Source organism: Bubalus bubalis, chromosome 1 (genome assembly GCF_019923935.1).
Source record: "Bubalus bubalis isolate 160015118507 breed Murrah chromosome 1, NDDB_SH_1, whole genome shotgun sequence".
Taxonomy (NCBI): Eukaryota; Metazoa; Chordata; class Mammalia; order Artiodactyla; family Bovidae; genus Bubalus; species Bubalus bubalis.
The window spans coordinates 64,422,577-64,440,245 of record NC_059157.1 but is presented as its reverse complement, the minus strand read 5'-3'; the positions used below and the strand labels follow the sequence as shown (position 1 = coordinate 64,440,245).

Sequence of the window (17,669 nt, the reverse complement as noted above, 5' to 3'; positions counted from 1 at the left end):
TGAAAAGTGAAAGTGAAGTTGCTCAGTCGTGTCCGACTCTACGCGACCCCATGGAGGCAGGTGCATACTAGGAGGAAGGCGAAGTCAATTGTGTTTAAGACACAGGGAACTACATAAACAAAGTATGGAAGTGAGAAAGAAATGGAGCAAACTAGAGGAAGGGAGAGACAGTGGGCATGGATGATTGGCTTGTAGAGTGCCTTTGAAGAGGTAATAAAGGTAGCCAGTTAAGTAGATACCTGGTCATGAAATGTCTCATGTGTCATGTTAGGCAGTTAACAGTCTAACCAGAAGAAAATGGTAAGGAATCAGTGAGGAGTTCTAAGAAAATTAATGGCATATCAGATTAGCACTTTCAAGACCCTTCTGGTGATACTGAGAGAACTAGGGGTGTGGGATAGTGACGGGGATGGGGGATCAAGTCTATAAACCTGACTAAGCGGGTCTTGAGGTGGTACTGTAAGAAGGAATAAAAGGCATACAGCTCGAAATGCAGAGCTTAGGTAAGATTTCAGCCACAACCCATCACCTCAACTGCACAACTTTACACAGAAAGTCCTGAAGAAACTGGAACCATCCATTCGCAGGGCAGTTTTTCAAAGTTTGGTCCCAAGACCACCTGCTTAAGAGTCAGCTGGGATTCCTGTTAAAATGCAAATTCTGGGACTCAACTGTAGACCTATTGAAACACAATCTCTGGGGTATTGGGCCTGGAATTCCATGTGAACCAAAGATGAAGGAAATAAAAACACATGTGTATATGGAAATAAGGAGATAAATTTAGTCTGAGAAACTTAAATTCAAGATACCTGTGCTGTCGTTCACTCAGTCATGTCTGACCCTTTGCTATCCCATGGACTGCAACATGCTAGGCTTCCCTGTCCTTCACCATCTCCTGGAGTTTGCTCAAACTCATGTCCAGAGTCGGTGATGCCATCCAACCATCTCATCCTCTGTCGCCCCCTTCTCTACCTGCCTTCAGTCTTTTCCAGCATCAGGGTCTTTACTAATGAGTTGGCTCTTCGCATCAGGAGGCCAAAGCATTGGAGCTTTAGATTCATCAGTCCTTCCAATGAATATTCAGGGTTGATTTCTTTTAGGATTGACTGGTTTGATCTCCTTGCTGAACAAGAGACTCTCAAGAGTCTTCTCCAACACCACAGTTCAAAAGCATCAGTTCTTTGGGACTCAGCTTTCTTTATGGTCCAACTCTCACATCCATCGGAGAAGGCAATGGCAACCCACTCCAGTACTCTTGCCTGGAGAATCCCATGGGCAGAGGAGACTGGTAGGCTGCAGTCCATGGGCTCGCTAAGAGTCGGATACAACTGAGCGACTTCACTTTCACTTTTCACTTTCATGCATTGGAGAAGGCAATGGCGACCCACTCCAGTACTCTTGCCTGGAGAATCCCGGGGACGGGGGAGCCTGGTGGGCTACCATCTATGGGGTCGCACAGAGTCGGACATGACTGAAGCGACTTAGCAGCAGCAGCAGCAGCTCACATCCATACATGACTACTGGAAAAACCACAGCTTTGACTATATGGACCTTTGTAGGCAAAGTAACGTCTCTGCTTTTTAATATGCTGTCTAGGTCTGTCACTGCTTTTCTGCCAAGGAGCAAGTGTCTTTTAGCATCTAAAACACCTGTAGAATATCTAAATGGAGAGGCCCAGAAGGTGGTTGGATAAATAGGTCTGGCATTTAAAAGAAAATTGGCCTATGATATGTTTATGGAGTTCCATTAGCTCATAAAGGTATAGCTGAAGCTCATGCAATGAAAGAAACAGATAGTGAAATATGAGAAGAAAAGAAAAACAAGGACAGAATTCAACAAAACAGTATTTCAGGGATCTGCAATAGCTAATGAACTAAAGAAGAAGAAAAGAGGGCAGAAATAAGAGGCCAGAGCTATTTTAACAGAGAACCCAGGGAGCTGAGTGTTTCAAAGAAGAGGGAAATGTTAAATGTCAGATTTTGAAAATGGCAAGGACATGAAACTCTTTATTGTGTTGACAGCTAGGAAGTCACTGGTGAAAGCAAAAGAGGAGGCCAATTACAGGGGCACTGAAGAGGAGGTGGGGAGGAGGGACAGAGGAGACACTGGATGGACACTGCTCTTGCGAGAACTATAGCTTAAGGGACAGAGAGGAAAGCTTTCCCCCTTGGTTTTTTTTCTTATAAATACGGGAGACAGGAGCATTTCCACCATTCTAATCATCTTTTCGGTCAATGTCAGGTTATGGAGAAGATAACTGTAAGTATGCAAGATGATGTGTCATTATCCGATAAAACAAATGAAGGCAAGAATAAATGAAGAGTGGGTGGTAGAAAAGAGAGACAGGGTGTAAGAAACATGAAATTAAATTATGCTTTAATTAGTCTTGACTGAGAATTGTGATATTTTAATTTCTTTCCTCAGAAACTTATGACTGCTATTTCATTTGGTTAGCAAATACACTGGTAATCAAAAACTAAGTTTTCTTAAGAACTGTCTTATACATTACAAGGGAATTATTATACTGTATTTGTTCTACTTTGTAGTATAAATACAGCCAAAATGTTGACTGACATTGAACTGAACTTGATTGTTGATATACTGAAATTATTCCAATGAGTCAAAGTAACATGGTCAAGGTTATAAAGGATACTTTAATACCACCAGACTTCCTCTATGTGCGAACTCTGTTTTCACAACAGACTAGCAATTATCATTTGCTAAATTCATGGCAGATATTATTTTATCAGTTATTGTGAGTTTTAGATATTGAAGATGTCATTCAAGTGTATTTGAATAGCACTCTGGTGGTTGGAAGGCGCTTTTACTATTAAATTTAATCTCCATTTCATGTAGGAAATGAACATTAAGTGTGAATTTTAAATAAGGTAATACATGGAAAAATATAACGGCAACTGAATTTATTCTCCATAAAAGGCAAATGACTCTATATTGCCTTCTAATATATCATATAACTTATTCTTGTTAACTGTATTATCCTTAGCTACCAAGCAATTGCTGGCACACAGCAGTTGCTTAATTAATATTTACTGAATGAATGTGTATAAAAATCTCTATGAATATAGCTTTGACATTCAGATTTTCATGGGTGCCACAAATCATTATTTTGCCTTGCTGTTATACAGCTGAGACAGTAATGCCAAAACGCTAACTTAAATAGATACACTAGTTTAAAATTATTTGTAAACAGTCACTGTTTTCCCTTATTACAAACTATAAATCCAAGGCTCGGTGTTTAATGGGCTTATTCCCTTTATCAAAATCCTAATAGATGGTGTGCCAAACTGGATTAGAATGATTTAAATTCATTCTAACTAGAACTATAAGTGACAGCATTTTGATAATTCTGCAATGTTACTTAGCCACTTGGATTTCAATTACTTGTTACATTTTCCATGTTAACACCTTATTTGAAATTCACAATTAGTGTTACTATTCTTTACAAGGTAGAAATTAAGGTGCTGGAAAAGTACCTTTGAACATCTAAAGTGCTATATAAAGTTATGCTGTCTTACCACCTACTTCTTTTCTTTCTAGGAAGTATTCCAGGCTCACCTGCCAAAGGAGATAGTGTGTAATTCCAGGCTTGGTGCTGATAATTTCACTTTAGTTTGTACTGTCTGCCTCCACTTACTCAGAACCTATTCCCGCCTGAGGGAGGCTAATCAGGCTAAGCATGTTAGCCTCTGTTACTTGAATGGCTGGAAGGAAGGAGAGCAGTGTCAGAACACTGCCTCATGACGAGCTGACACCTGTACGATTCCATAGCAAATGTCAGTCTACAGCTCAGCTTCCTCGTGTCTTCTGGGCAGCAAGACTGTCATGTGTGTGTCTCTTCTTCCCAGCCCTTCCCTCTTCTCTGATGATCTAATCTATGTGCTGTGAAGACTATATTTTCTTGACAGACTATTTAAGTTACAACCTATATGGAGACTGTATCATCCTACTGTCTTTGGTGATGGAAAATGTCTCCTTTTGGAAATTCCACCAAATGTGTATTAATTAAACAGCATCACAAGTAGAAATAGCTTTTAAAAAGCAAGCACTTCTTGGGACCCAAATTTTCTTCCTTGCTTGAACATTCACATTGGTGTAATTCATCTGTAACTTTGCCTAGAAGTTACTTAGTATTTCTGAGATTTCTTAAGAGTTCATGTAATTTTCGTTGGAAGCAGAAATGATTTAGGCACTTGGACTTTTGGGATCAGGTTTGGACTTCCAAGTGGTGTGATTCTAGATTAGCTTCCCAGACTCTCTCCTTATCGCCCTCATTTATCACATTGGGATAACCTAGCACCTATCTCATATAGCTGTATTAAGAATGAAATAATGCATGTGAAACAGAAGAGCTGATAAATACCTATTATTTAGATAAGTCACTTACCTAAAAGTGTAAATCTCTTAAGTATTTGACAATTGGACTAGCTTCTCCTAACTAGAGAGGCATTATTTCATTTCTTCCTGAGTAGAGAAATTTACCTTTGTCTTCTTTCTTCACAGGCAGTATTATTTCGTATGCAACAGGAAAATTATTTCTGGGCAGCTGATTTCTCTTTATCAGCTTTCTAGTAACAGCTATTATAAAATTATTTCAATCCTGAAAAGTGTATCCCTTTACTGAGAATAGATAATTTTGACCTAACAATTTAAAAGATTTCCAATCTAGATTTAATTTGTTTCTGGATAACTCATAAAACATTTCTTTTCATCTCTGCCAACACACTGGGTAGAAATGAATTATGAATTTGAATCAGAATGTCATTTTTATCTATTGTAACAAATACTTTATTTATAATCGTGATGCTTCTATTAATAAGATACGCTGGTAATATACTGTTTGTTTTCAACTTTAAATCACTGATTTAAAGAGCATACTTTTATCACAGACTTAACAGGCACTCCAGATCATCAAACACCCTGAAGGGGTCATCATCATGAGCAAACACCATTCTGCTGAGGTGTTCAGAATAATAAGATTTGCAGCATGTAAATGAATGTAGAAACTCCCACTCTAAGCACAGTCCTGTTTAAGACTTCTTGCTCTGTGGAGAAAAAATACTGTTTTCTATCCTCCTGATTGCAAAAAAATAACCAGATATTACTGCTAATAGTATTTGCTACATTTTTCTTTTGAATATAATACAAAGTTCTATTAGTAAGAGTCACAAAGCTTTTAGGAGACTCTAGAAAGATCTCAGACAATTCTGTGCAAGGACAGAAAAATAGCAGAAGAGTTTCACTGTGGGCAAGATTAAGGGAAAAACAGAAAAAAAAGACAGTCCTCTACAGTCTCCTTTAGGCTAATGCACTCATCAATCAAAGATCAAGTACTCATTCATAACTTCTGGCCAATCCTCCTGCTACTGCTAAGTATATACTAGTACATAAAGGAGGCTCAAACTCAATTCCTTATGGAGCCAGAAATGGAGGAGGGGGAGCACAAAGAAACAAAGAAATAAACCAATAGTTACAGCAACAAATTATACCAAGTGCCATGAAGAAAAGGGTGCTAACAGGAAAAGAACATGGGGGTTGACAGTGGTGCTGGGGGGCAGGGAAGGCTGCTTTGAGAAGTATTAATACCTTTTTAAAAGTTAGGGCGGGCACGTTCTTGCTGTGGCACCACCTCTCAAGTATTTTAGCCAGGCATGTATGTCTTCACCTTTTCCATAGTTCACTTCCAACCCCAACATTTTTTATTGCAGGGATGGAGGGGGAATTTGCTTATTTATTCACTCATTCATTTTGAAAAGAAATATATGTAGTATAGGATAATACTTTACCTTTAGACATGCAGTGTGAAGTAGTTATGGGCTATACAAGTGAGGATGTCTACAGATTAGGTGCATATACAGATGTGTAGTTTAGGGGTGGGGAGAAACATTCTGCAGCTTCATTCTGAGTATCAAAAGCAAACAAATAAATCTGAGCACCGTTGCTTATGTTGCCAAGTATTCTTGGAACAAATGGCAACAACTGGAGTTCAGCCTTCTGAATTAGATTCTGGCACAATAATTTCAAGATTAAGAAATGAAAACACAAAACTGCTCTTACTGGTAACATTTGAGAACCAGTATGACCCAATGAACTTAGGTATCTTGCCAAGAAAACCCAACTAGTAAGTGGCAGAGTCAAGATTCAAGGCCAGGTCTGAGTCCAGGGCCCACATGGAGCAGAAGGGGAACAGTGGCAGATGTACCCAGCTGTAGAAAAGCAATCTTCCCTGGAAAGGTGAAAGAAAATTAGAGACACCAAGGGAATATTTCATACAAAGATGGGCTCAATAAAGGACAGAATTGGTAGGGACCTAACAGAAACAGAGATATTAAGAAGACGTGGCAAGAATACACAGAAACTCTACAAAAAAGATCTTCATGACCCAGATAATCACAATGGCGTGATCACTCACCTAGAGCCAGACATCCTGGAACACAAAGTCAAGTGGGCCTTAGCAAGCATCACTATGAACAAAGCTAGTGGAGGTGATGGAATTCTAGTTGAGCTATTTCAAATGCTAAATGATGATGCTGTGAAAGTGCTGCACTCAATATACTAACAAATTTGAAAAATTCAGAAGTGGCCACAGGACTGGAAAAGGTCAGTTTTCATTCCAATCCCAAAGAAAGACAATGCCAAAGAATACTCAAACTACTGCACAGTTGTACTCATTTCACACACTAGTAAAGTAATGCTCAAAATTCTCCAAGCCAGGCTTCAACAGTACATGAACCATGAACTTCCAGATGTTCAAGCTGGATTTAGAAAAGGCAGAGGAACCAGAGATCAAATTGCCAACATCCACTGGATTATCAAAAAGCAAGAGAGTTCCAGAAAAACATCTATTTCTCCTTTACTGACTCTGCCAAAGCCTTTGACTGTGTGAACCACAGCAAACTCTGAAAAATTCTGAAAGAGATGGGAATACCAGACCAGCTGACTTGCCTCTTGAGAAATCTGTATGCAGGTCAGTAAGCAACAGTTAGAACTGGACATGAACAACAGACTGGTTCCAAATAGGAAAAGGAGTATGCCAAGGCTGTATATGGTCACCCTGCTTATTTAACTTCTATGCAGAGTACATCATGAGAAACGCCGGGGTGGAGGAAGCACAAGCTGGAATCAAGATTGCCGTTGAGAAATATCAATAACCTCAGATATGCAGATGCAGATGACACCACTCTTATGACAGAAAGCAAAGAAGAACTAAAGAGCCTCTTGATGAATGTGAAAGAGGAGAGTGAAAAAGTGGCTTAAAACTCAACATTCAGAAAACTAAGATCATGACATCTGGTCCCATTACTTCATGGCAAATAGATGGGGAAACAATGGAAACAGTGTCAGACTTTATTTTTCTGGACTCCAAAATCACTGCAGCCATGAAATTAAAAGACACTTATTCCTTGCGAGAAAAGTTATGACCAACCTAGACAGCATATTAAAAAGCCAAGACATTACTTTGCCAACAAAGGTCCGTCTAGTCAAGACTATGGTTTTTCCAGTATGTATGGATGTGAGAGTTGGACTATAAAGAAAGCTGAGTGCCAAAGAATTGATGCTTTTGAATTGTGGTGTTGGAGAAGACTCTTGAGAGTCCCTTGGTCTGCAAGGAGATCCAACCAGTCCATTCTAAAGGAGATCAGTCCTGTGTGTTCATTGGAAGGACTGATGCTGAGGCTGAAACTCCAATACTTTGGCCACCTCATGCAAAGAGTTGACTCATTGGAAAAAGACTCTGATGCTGGGAGGGATTGGAGGCAGGAGGAGAAGGGAACAACAGAGGATGAGATGGCTGGATGGCATCACCGACTCGATGGACATGAGTTTGAGTGAACTCCAGGACTTGGTGATGGACAGGGAGGCCTGGCGTACTGCAATTCATGGGGTCGCAAAGAGTTGGACACGACTGAGCGACTGAACTGAACATATGTATAATGAGCAGTAGCATTAACCATTATATTTTATGTCCTGAGATGGGTCAGAAACTTGAAAATTCTCATAGGTTTTTTGCAACAAGTTCATATGAGATCTGGCTGTATGCCTATCCTCAGAATACAATGCTTCTTTTGTAAAAATCCATTCCATTTTAAACTCCTGGGTTAGAAGAATCACCGGAGTTTTACTTGTTGGTCTTAGTTGTAGCTCAAATAGTTTGCTTTCAACATAGTAACCTTCAATTACTAGAAAGGCCTCTCTATGGCTGATCTTGGTAGGTGGACACTCAAATGTCTTTCACCCCTTTCTTTGTAAAATACTGATTTTATTTGGAGCAGCTTCTCCTGAAAGGGCAGTGGAATGTATAACAAATTGTTAAGGAGGACTTTAGGAAAAGCTCCTTTATAGATTCAGGAGAGAAGGCTACTATGTACCTTTTGTCAGATGCCCCTTCTATTCTGTCTGAGAATAAGGAAGCAATGGCTGGAGTTCCAGGAGCCATCCTGGCTCATGAGATGACTGTTGATGGCAAATATGTGTTAAAAAAAGTGGATTAGTAAAACAGAAGCAGCTTGAGTCTTTCTGATCATGGAGCTACCACACAGACTCCAGATTCAACTTCTTTTACTATGAGGTATGTAAATATTCATTCCATATCATTTCATCATTATTATTTGGATTTTCTATTACATATAGCCAGATCTAATTTCTAATGGGTATCTTTCCAACCAAAATTCATGTATGATCTCAATTTTAAATTCATCCTAAACTTTAGAATTAGAAAGTTTGAAGTTAAAAAGAGAAAAAATTGGGAGTAACTAAAATGAGACCATCATAAAATTAGGACAGGGAAAAGAATCCGGAACCTGGCTCCTCAGATATGGCTTGTTAGCTTACTAGATGTGGCTCAGCCTAGCTTTATCTTTTTAAAGAAATAGTCTATAAAGTAATCACCAATTAAACCTATAATTTCACTTCCACCCCTCCTAACTCCTGTCCAAATAAAGAGGTTTTACTGTTAGAGCCATTTAAAAAGTGTTCAAATTTATTTAAAGTGGCATTAAAAGGCAGTTAAAAAATTAATTCTTCATCTGTATTTCTAAGTATAAAGACAGCTAAGCTAAATTCAAAAGTCACATCAGGCTTTATATTTAAAAGTACTCTTTTAGCTAATAACAAGGCATGATGCTTGTCATTATGCAAAGTGAGAGAAAGAGGTTAATGCCAGATGGAGTTAGCACTAACATACAGCCTCCCTATCACAAGTAAAGTGGTGAGCCTTTACTCAAGTGGAAAGATGCTGACGTGTTAGAAGCATGCTGATGTGTTAGAAGCAAGACAAAGGGAAGAGCTGTTGACATGCTTTGGGTAGTTAATAATCAGTCCTGACTTCCAAGCTAAATCACAATATGAGATTCAAGCTGCTCTGTGACTACTGGCCCTGGGAACAATGTTTTGGTCAAAGACTCAGAGAATCAAGGAAAAATGAGATTAAAAGTGAGCACTGGGTCCACCAGTGCCTTAACTAAGAGAAAACATCTACAGACTTCTTGCTGGAAAGATTACTAAGGATCTGAATTCGGGTCTGTTTCTAAAAAAGTTCCCAGAAGGTTCAACCAATTAGGGGAGAATGAACTCTGAGATGGATTTTACAGTCTAGGATGGACTGGTTTGAAATGCTTACTTAACTAGCAAGATCAACTCACACTGAAAAGTTTGGCATAAGAGGAACTGATCTCTGTCTTATAAAAAGCTCCTCTCTACTGAATAAAAAGGAAGTCAATTATTAGAGGAGGAAGGTAAAAATACTAAGGGTTTCCCTGGACACTCGGACAGTAAAAAATCTGCCTGCAGTGCAAGAGACCTGTGTTTGAGCCTTGGAGAATCCCATAGACAGAGAAGCCTGGCAGGTTAGTCCACGGGGTTGTACAAAGTCAGACATGACTGAATGACTAACACATACATAAACAAAAATACTAATTATTCGCACAGTATTTTGGCACAAAATGAAAACTGATACTATGAAGTAACAGACTGTAGCCCTGGATCTCCCCCACCCCCCATCTTTAGTTTCATTTCTGACTGTGCTATATTACAGCTGAGTTTCATGACCGGCTCCTGACTACTCTGGGCTACCTTCTTCCCAGCCTTAATAGCCTAGGGATTGGTCATCAGTAAAGAACTTTAGAAAGATTTGAGTACCATGCACTACGATGCACATTAATGTATTTGATTATACATGCATAAAATGTTTATAGTGTCTTGGCGCCAAGGACAGGTCATAAGTATTAAGAAGTTTATGCATCTTTCTCCTACTCCCAGAAGAAGACAAGTAATTCCAATGGTGAATTATATGTCCCTCCCTACTCCTTGCCCAAATCAATTTCCTTAAAGTGTATTTCTTAGGTTCTTGAAGTATATCACCTCTGGTTTGAAAGTATATAAAATGTAGGTACTCATTTCTTTGTAAGTACTGCAAAGACACAGAAAAAAGGCAACTTAGAGCCATGCTCAGAATATGAAATCTTTCCTACAAGATTAGTTTATTTCTTTCTTCTTTCATTTTCATTTTATAAATATATGTATGCAGTTTTAAAAATCTGATTAGCTTAATTTTGATTTTATGCAAGCAACAATTAATTAGGCTAGTTTTGCTCTGACATAAGCTACAATCCAGAAGGTGTAAGATATTAATATTTCTGTTTACTATGAATCTGTGGACTCAAAAAATTCCAAGAAAATTTTTAACTAGCCTCTTAGGTGAAAGATAAATAGAAGGCTTTAGAGCAAACTTGGCAATTAGAAAGCTAAGAAACCAAGTGAGAGCAACATTACCACACTACAGAAAGGTTATATCAAAAGTAGGAGAGTTAAATGTCACACTTTTTAAAGTCCCACTTACTTATCGAACATTTATTGATTGGTACTGTGCTTAGAATTTGGTAGGGGACAAAAATGTTCAAAAACATTTTAAAAGGTTTATTGACATCAAGAATATAACTTGTTTCACCTTTTTTTTTCATTGACTTTTAAAAAACTTGTATATTGATATAAAACTTGAAATTTTGTGGGATTCAGGGTTCTCATTTCCCTTCTTTTCCCCTAAGATTTCTAAGATTAAAAAACAAAATCTCATATTAAAATGGTTATAATGCAGAAGCTCATCATTGTGTTAAATATGAAATGTATTATATTTGTGAGACTTAGGAATTGACTTCAGATAAGTTGAGAAAAAATTTAATTCTAAAGTAATTTTCCCTAGGAAAGTTTAATTGGCATTACAAATATAAAACCTTGAGTGTATGTAGAACATAAGGAGAAATAGTTCTAATTCAAATTGAGAATTATTTTTGTCTTTTAAGTTAAAGATAACTATATTTCAACAATGTAGGGCTTATGACAAGCTTATACACTGAGAGAGGTTTATCAGAGATGAAATATTTATAAGGATGGTACCTGAGAAATATCTGTATATTCTCTATACAGTGATGAAGAATCAGTTAAAAGACATTAAAACAACAACAACAACAACAACAACTAGAAAAGCAAATATGAAAGTTTAGGTTTCTTCAGAAAAATCTTACCACAGCATGAACACCACTAATGGTAATGTAGCAGGAAACACTGGCTAGGAAAAGTTGGCTGGCTGAATATCAAGGACAGCAATTAGGATTCAGGAAAATAGGTTTCTATTACCCCATCAACTAAAATAACTATTGACAGTAGATCAATGGAATTAAAAGGACATATGCTAGAACTAGATTGCCAGGCTTCCACAGTCGAGCACTGTCCTTCATTGCTGAGCAACTTCAAAGTGCAGTTTCTAGATCTTGAAGGTTAGGCTCCATCAACTTTAAAATGGATAATAGTAGCCATCACAGAGATATTTTGAGTTGAATAACATAATCCACATAAGGTGCTTAGTGCAGGGCCTGGCACGGAACAACGGCCTGCCATCACCAGACAACCCTCAAGAGTCCCGCTACCTGGTTGTGTTTTCCTCAATGTAAACAACTCTGGGCTGAGTCATTTCCAATGTCTCTGTCCATCTAGAACCAAAATTTACAATGGAAAAGAATATACAGGGCCAATAGTGTTTTATGCATTTTATGCAATCCACAGGAAATCCATGTTCTTCCACAGATTAGCATGTTTAGCAACTACACTTCTGAGAGTACAATGGCAAAACGATCACAACCAGTATCTTAAATGGAAAATGAATGTCATATAATTAACTCTACATGTTTTTAATAGTCTATTTATAGTTATAATTTTGACTTTTACTACAGAGTATCTAAATATATTAATTTGGTACCTATAACAATTTCTGAAAAACAAGTCTTAAGAGAAATCTCAAGGTAGATAATCCTATTTTTTTTCAAATGGAAAGAACATCTGTTATCTCCTACTTAATAAACAGAACCAGTAAAGAATAAAAATTAATCTAAAGGTCTAACAAAATCTCTCTACTGGTATGCTATCAGAATATTAAGATCCTTTCTTGTGTGACATAAATATTTAAAAAAATAAGCATTTATCAAGGTAACATAAAGATTAAGGAAACATACCTCACATGTTTCTTGGAGGCAAACTACTGATACCCACAGACTCATTAGCTGTGCATCAACCTAAACACTTTAATAATAGAGATTTTAAAAAAAGGTATTTGGAGAACTCATTTGTGTACTGTTAGAGATACTACTGAGAAATTTTAAAAGCTTTTTTGGTTTAAAAATTATTAAAGGCGTGTGTGATCATTGAAAAGTTCTCTAAAAATTTAAAAATGTGCTTCAGATAATGAGCACTGGAGAAAAAATTAAAGCTCACCTCAATTATGTACGCGCATGGTACTGCCAAAACAACATAATTATATTTGCCTATCAACGTAAATGTTTGGTTATGTTAGTTCTTAATATTAAAACAAAACACACTGATCTGTTAAAATCTGACAACTCAATAAGCTCTCAAAACAGAAAAGTTTAGCAGTTAATACTCATTTTTATATTAGTAAAACTGAGTTAATACTGTGGGAGTCAAAAAAAAAAAGTTTCTCTTAAATTCATAGCTGTGCTACCTTCAGTTTCATTTCCAGAAACCTTCATCTTTAACAGATTTCCACTTGACACAATTTGCAATCATTCAAGAAACTAGTTTTACCTTATAACCAGAGTTCAGCATGAAGTAGTTCTGTAAAGTTCACGGCATAAAATGAATCTATCCAGTGTCCTTACCGTCAATATTTAGCTCAAAACAAACGTGGCAGAAGGAGAGTGTTTCTTTGTCTGTTCCCAGTTTACAAACACTGCAGATGTTGTCATCATTCAAATCAATGCTTACAAACTGCTCCTCTTCGTTCATAATGCCCCCCTATTAAGAAAGAGAAAAACAAAGTTACACAATTTTAAGAACTTGTCATCACGGCAATAGTAGGAACTTCTAGGAAAGAGAAGGATGCTTTTCAGTTTATCTAAGGCAATAGCCTCACGAAACAAGCATCGCCACACTAATACTTTTACCGTCCAAGGACACAAAGCTAGAAAGTCCAGCCGCAAGTGACACTATGCCCAAGCGCCTTTTTTGGTCCTGTGTTGTATTTAGTTGAGGGGAGCTGATGAAGAGCAATTTTCGGGTATTCTAGACCGCTTCCATCCCCGACCAGGCGCAGAAAGAGTTTAGCAGCGCGGCCTCTTCAGCTACCGGGGTCTGTCAACCTACTTAACGCTGTTGAAGGGAGGACGAGCGACGCGCTCGGGACACCGCTCTCCTTACTTCATTGTGGGAACCTTAGATGCGTCTCGCTAGCTCGGCGTAGCGAGATCTGCTATTCCAGGTCCGCGGCAGGCAAAATGCACGTGGAAAAAGTGAACACTAGGGAGGGGTCCGCCGCGTCCCCGGCATCCGCACGGAAGGTCGGGCAGCGGCTCAGCAGAGCGGCTCGGGCACGGCCAGACGAGCCGGGATGGCCAAGCCCGGCCGGGGGTTTCGGCGGGGGGAATCCCAGAGAGCCCGGCCGGCGGGAGCGTCGCGTCCGCCCGCCCCGCGGCTTCCTCCCACCCGGGGAGAAGGCGTTCGAGAGCTCCAGCAGCCGGTTCGTACGGACTCAGCGCTTCGGAGAGCCTGGCTCCCGCCCGGCCTCCGGCGTTTGGGGGCGCGCGCCCGCCCCTCAGGGTGCCGCGTCCTTCTCCCCGACCGTCCGTCGGGGCGCCCCGCGCGCAACAGAGACTGGGGCCGCGGGGCTGAGAGGGCAAAGGCGGCGGGACCGCGGAGTCGGGGACCAGGGCGCGGGCAGGGGAAGCGGGAGCTTTACCGTCCGGGTTCGTGCGCCACCGCAGCCGCCGCCGATCCGCGCGGCTCGGGCTCCTCACTATTGTTTCCGGCCGCAGCCGAGCAGCCAGCCCGCGCGGGCCCCGCCCCCTCCCGGGGGGCCCCGCCCCCTCCCGCCGGTGCCATCCTTCCGAGGCTCTGAGGGGAGAACGGTGGGGCGGCGCGGAGGGCTAAGCCGCACGCTCGACCGGCGGCCGCCAACCACCGCAGCTCCCCGGCTGCACCGACGCCGCGGCCTCGGCTCGGATTTCCTCCTGATCCCGCGTCTCCTGGCCCGGATCTCTCACCGTTCGCTGGAAGGTGGCTCCTCACACGCCCCTCCTCGAGGCAAGTAGATAGAGGAATCCGTTGTCACCTCCCCCTTTCGCGTAGGGGAAACTACTGCCCCTGGCGGGGGCCGCGTGGGCCGCCAAGTGACGAGGCTGGGGGACTCGGCCAGAGATACGCGGGGAGAACTTTGGGTGAAATCGCTAGAGCGAGGCAAAATAGTATCGCTGAACTTTTGAGTTAGGTGCCGGTTGACGAGTTTAATGGGAGAAAAGTTTGTGTTTCAAGTTTTCGTCATTTATGGGTAATTTCAAATCCAGAAGCTTTATTTTTTAAGATTGTTGTAGAAATGGGGCGCCCCTCCCCTGTAATATGGCGCATTCCTAACACGCCCACGAGGATAATCCCGGAGCCCCACCTCTTATTTTAGGTTCCGCCCCTTTAGAAAACCGAGGTACTCCAGATCTCTTTTGCCCACTTTGCTTTCTGTTTGACATTTTTTCTTTTAAGGTTATGATTCATATAACACTTTGACTTACATTTTCTAATGTAAGACTCACAACAGTTTAGAGAAGAGAAACCAGAAGAGTTCTTATTTTGCCTCCTAAAAATGACTAACCCAGATTATCTGTTGGTTAGAAACAGACGTGGGGACTTGATCACAGGAGTTAGCTGTTATTTTCCAGAACATCATAAACACCTGTACTGTTTTCATAGACGGGATTAGGTTGTCAGTCTACAGGTGACTGGTGATAGGAATGGATTCCGTAGAACTTGGGAACTTCTAGACCAAACTGGCACTTAATGTAAACTATCAGTGCCCCAGAAAAGTGATCTGTGTTTTTGCTACTTGAAGTATAGGAGGTGAGTCAGCAATATTGGCCTGGTGTCTTGTTAGAAGGAGAAGGGGACTACAGAAGATGGGATGGTTGGATGACATCACCGACTGGATGGACTCGAGTTTAAGCAAGCTCGGAGAGTTGGTAATGGACAGGTAAGCCTGGCATGCTGAAGTCCATGGAGTCGCAAAGAATCAGACACGACTGAGCAACTGAACTGACTGATCTTGTTAGAAACGTAGAATATAAAGTCTCACCCAAGACATCCTGAATCTGAACCTGCTTTTCACAAAACCCCGAGGTGATTACTGTACACATGAGAATTTGAGAAGCACTAATAGAAACAGAAGGGCCTCCCAGGTGGTTCAGTGGTAAAGAATCTGCCTGGCTATGCAGCAGCCGCGGGCTGGATCCCTGGGTTGGATCCCTGGCAACCCACTCTGGTATTCTTGCCTGGAAATTGGACAGAGGAGCCCAGTGGGCTGAAGTCCATGGATTCTCAAGTGAGTGAGCCATAACTTAGCTGACTGAACAACAACAACCAGATTGAAATAGAAAAGTCTTTGTGTTGCCTATTTGAATTTCACATTTTATGTAAATATGACTGAAATGTCTTACATCTTGGGTTCTACTCATTTTTTTTCAATTAAGTGTTTTCTAAAATCAGTAACGATTTTCTTGGATTGAAGTTATTTTCATTTCTCAGTGTTCTCTTTCTTTCTGTAGCATTTTGCCTATCTACCTCTCCTTAAAACTTTTACCTTGTTTTTTCTTTTAAAATTATTTTTAAAAGTCTACACTTTGGGGTTTAACTTACAGAAATAAAACTTTCCCATTTTAAAAGTACAGTCCCTGAGTTTTGCCAAATGTATACAATAGCATGTCCACCACCCCAATCAAGGTATAGAACATTTCCACAACCTTGAAATTCTCTATGCTCCTTCTCAGTCAAACCCCCTCCCCCATCTGATCTAATTTATATCTCTAAAGATATGGTTTGCCTGCTCTAGAAGTTTATATACGTGAAAATAAATGGTGTGTATTCTTTTGTGATTGCCCTATTCAGCATATTTTTGAGATTCATGGTGCTGTTTTGTAATAGGAGTTCCTTTTTGTTGCTGAATAATATTCCACAATTTGTTCATCCATTCAGCCCTATGCTCTGTGATGACCTAGGTGGGTGGGATGCAGGGTGGGATGGGGATGGGAGGGAGGCTCAAGCAGGAGAGGAATACATGTATATTTATGGCTGATTCACATTGTTGAATGGCAGAAATTAAAGACGTTGTAAATTAATTATCCTCCAATTAAAAAAAAAAAAGACTGGACCCCAGCAGATAGCCAGCTAGGAAATGCGACTTCAGTCCTAAAACTTCAGGGAGTTGAATTCAGCCAAAAAACTGAATGGATTTGGATGTTCAATTCAGTACCTGTCTGATGTCTTGATTTTAGTCTTGTGAGGTTCTAAATGGAGGGTTAGAATTCCGTTGTACCTGGACTTCTTACCTATGGAATTTAGAGATAGTAAATTGTATTATGTTAAGCCTTAAATTTGTGTCAATTTGTTATGACAGCATTATAAAATGAATACATTTGAATATCCAGGTTTTAAAAGAGTATTGGGCTTTGTTTTGGGAGGCTGTTACTCTAGTAGCTTATTAAACTTTGTGAGCGTCTACACTATCCTTTTGTTGCAAGAATTTCAAGTTCTCTTCTTAAGGAGTGGCTTAAGTCTTCTATTGTATGTCACAGGTCTTCCAATAAAGTTTATATTCTCTAGTTGTATAAAAATCAAATGATTACTTTCCTATGAGTTGAAAAGATTGTCAGTTCAGTTCGGTTCAGGTCAGTCGCTCAGTCCTGTCCCACTCTTTGTGACCCCATGGGCTATAGCACGCCAGGCCTCCGTATCCATTACCAACTCCTGGAATTTACTCAAACTCGTGTCCATTGAGTTGGTGATGTCATCCAACCATCTCATCCTCTGTCGTCTGCTTCTTCTGCCTTCAGTTTTTCCCAACATCAGGGTCTTTTCAAATGAATCAGCTCTTCACATCAGGTAGCCAAAGTATTGGAGTTTCAACTTCAACATCAGTCCTTCCAATGAACACTCAGGACTGATCTCCTTTGGGATGGACTGGTTGGGTCTCCTTGCAGTCCAAGGAACTCTCAAGAGTCTTCTCCAACACCGCATTTCAAAAGCATTAATTCTTCAGCACTTAGCTTTCTTTATAGTCAGCTCTCACATCATACATGACTACTGGAAAAACCATAGCCTTGACTAGA

At 40.2% G+C, this 17,669-nt stretch overlaps 1 protein-coding gene across 3 annotated transcripts in view; it reads right to left on the bottom strand.

Moving 5' to 3' along the window:
* Positions 1 to 14,583, bottom strand: part of C1H21orf91 (chromosome 1 C21orf91 homolog) — a 33,760-nt gene extending 19,177 nt beyond the window's left edge. For 2 of the 3 annotated variants that reach the window (XM_025282152.3, XM_044939914.2), the window contains exons 1-2: positions 14,261 to 14,410; positions 13,185 to 13,318 (exon numbers count right to left, since the gene is read on the bottom strand). In XM_025282152.3, the coding sequence (XP_025137937.3) occupies positions 13,185 to 13,318; positions 14,261 to 14,403 (277 nt within the window). In that variant the 5' untranslated portion in view covers positions 14,404 to 14,410. Of the gene's footprint in view, positions 1 to 13,184; positions 13,321 to 14,260; positions 14,411 to 14,564 lie in introns of those variants that run through there. The other variant, XM_045165026.1, reaches the window with a different exon arrangement.
* Positions 14,584 to 17,669: the final 3,086 nt, after the last annotated feature.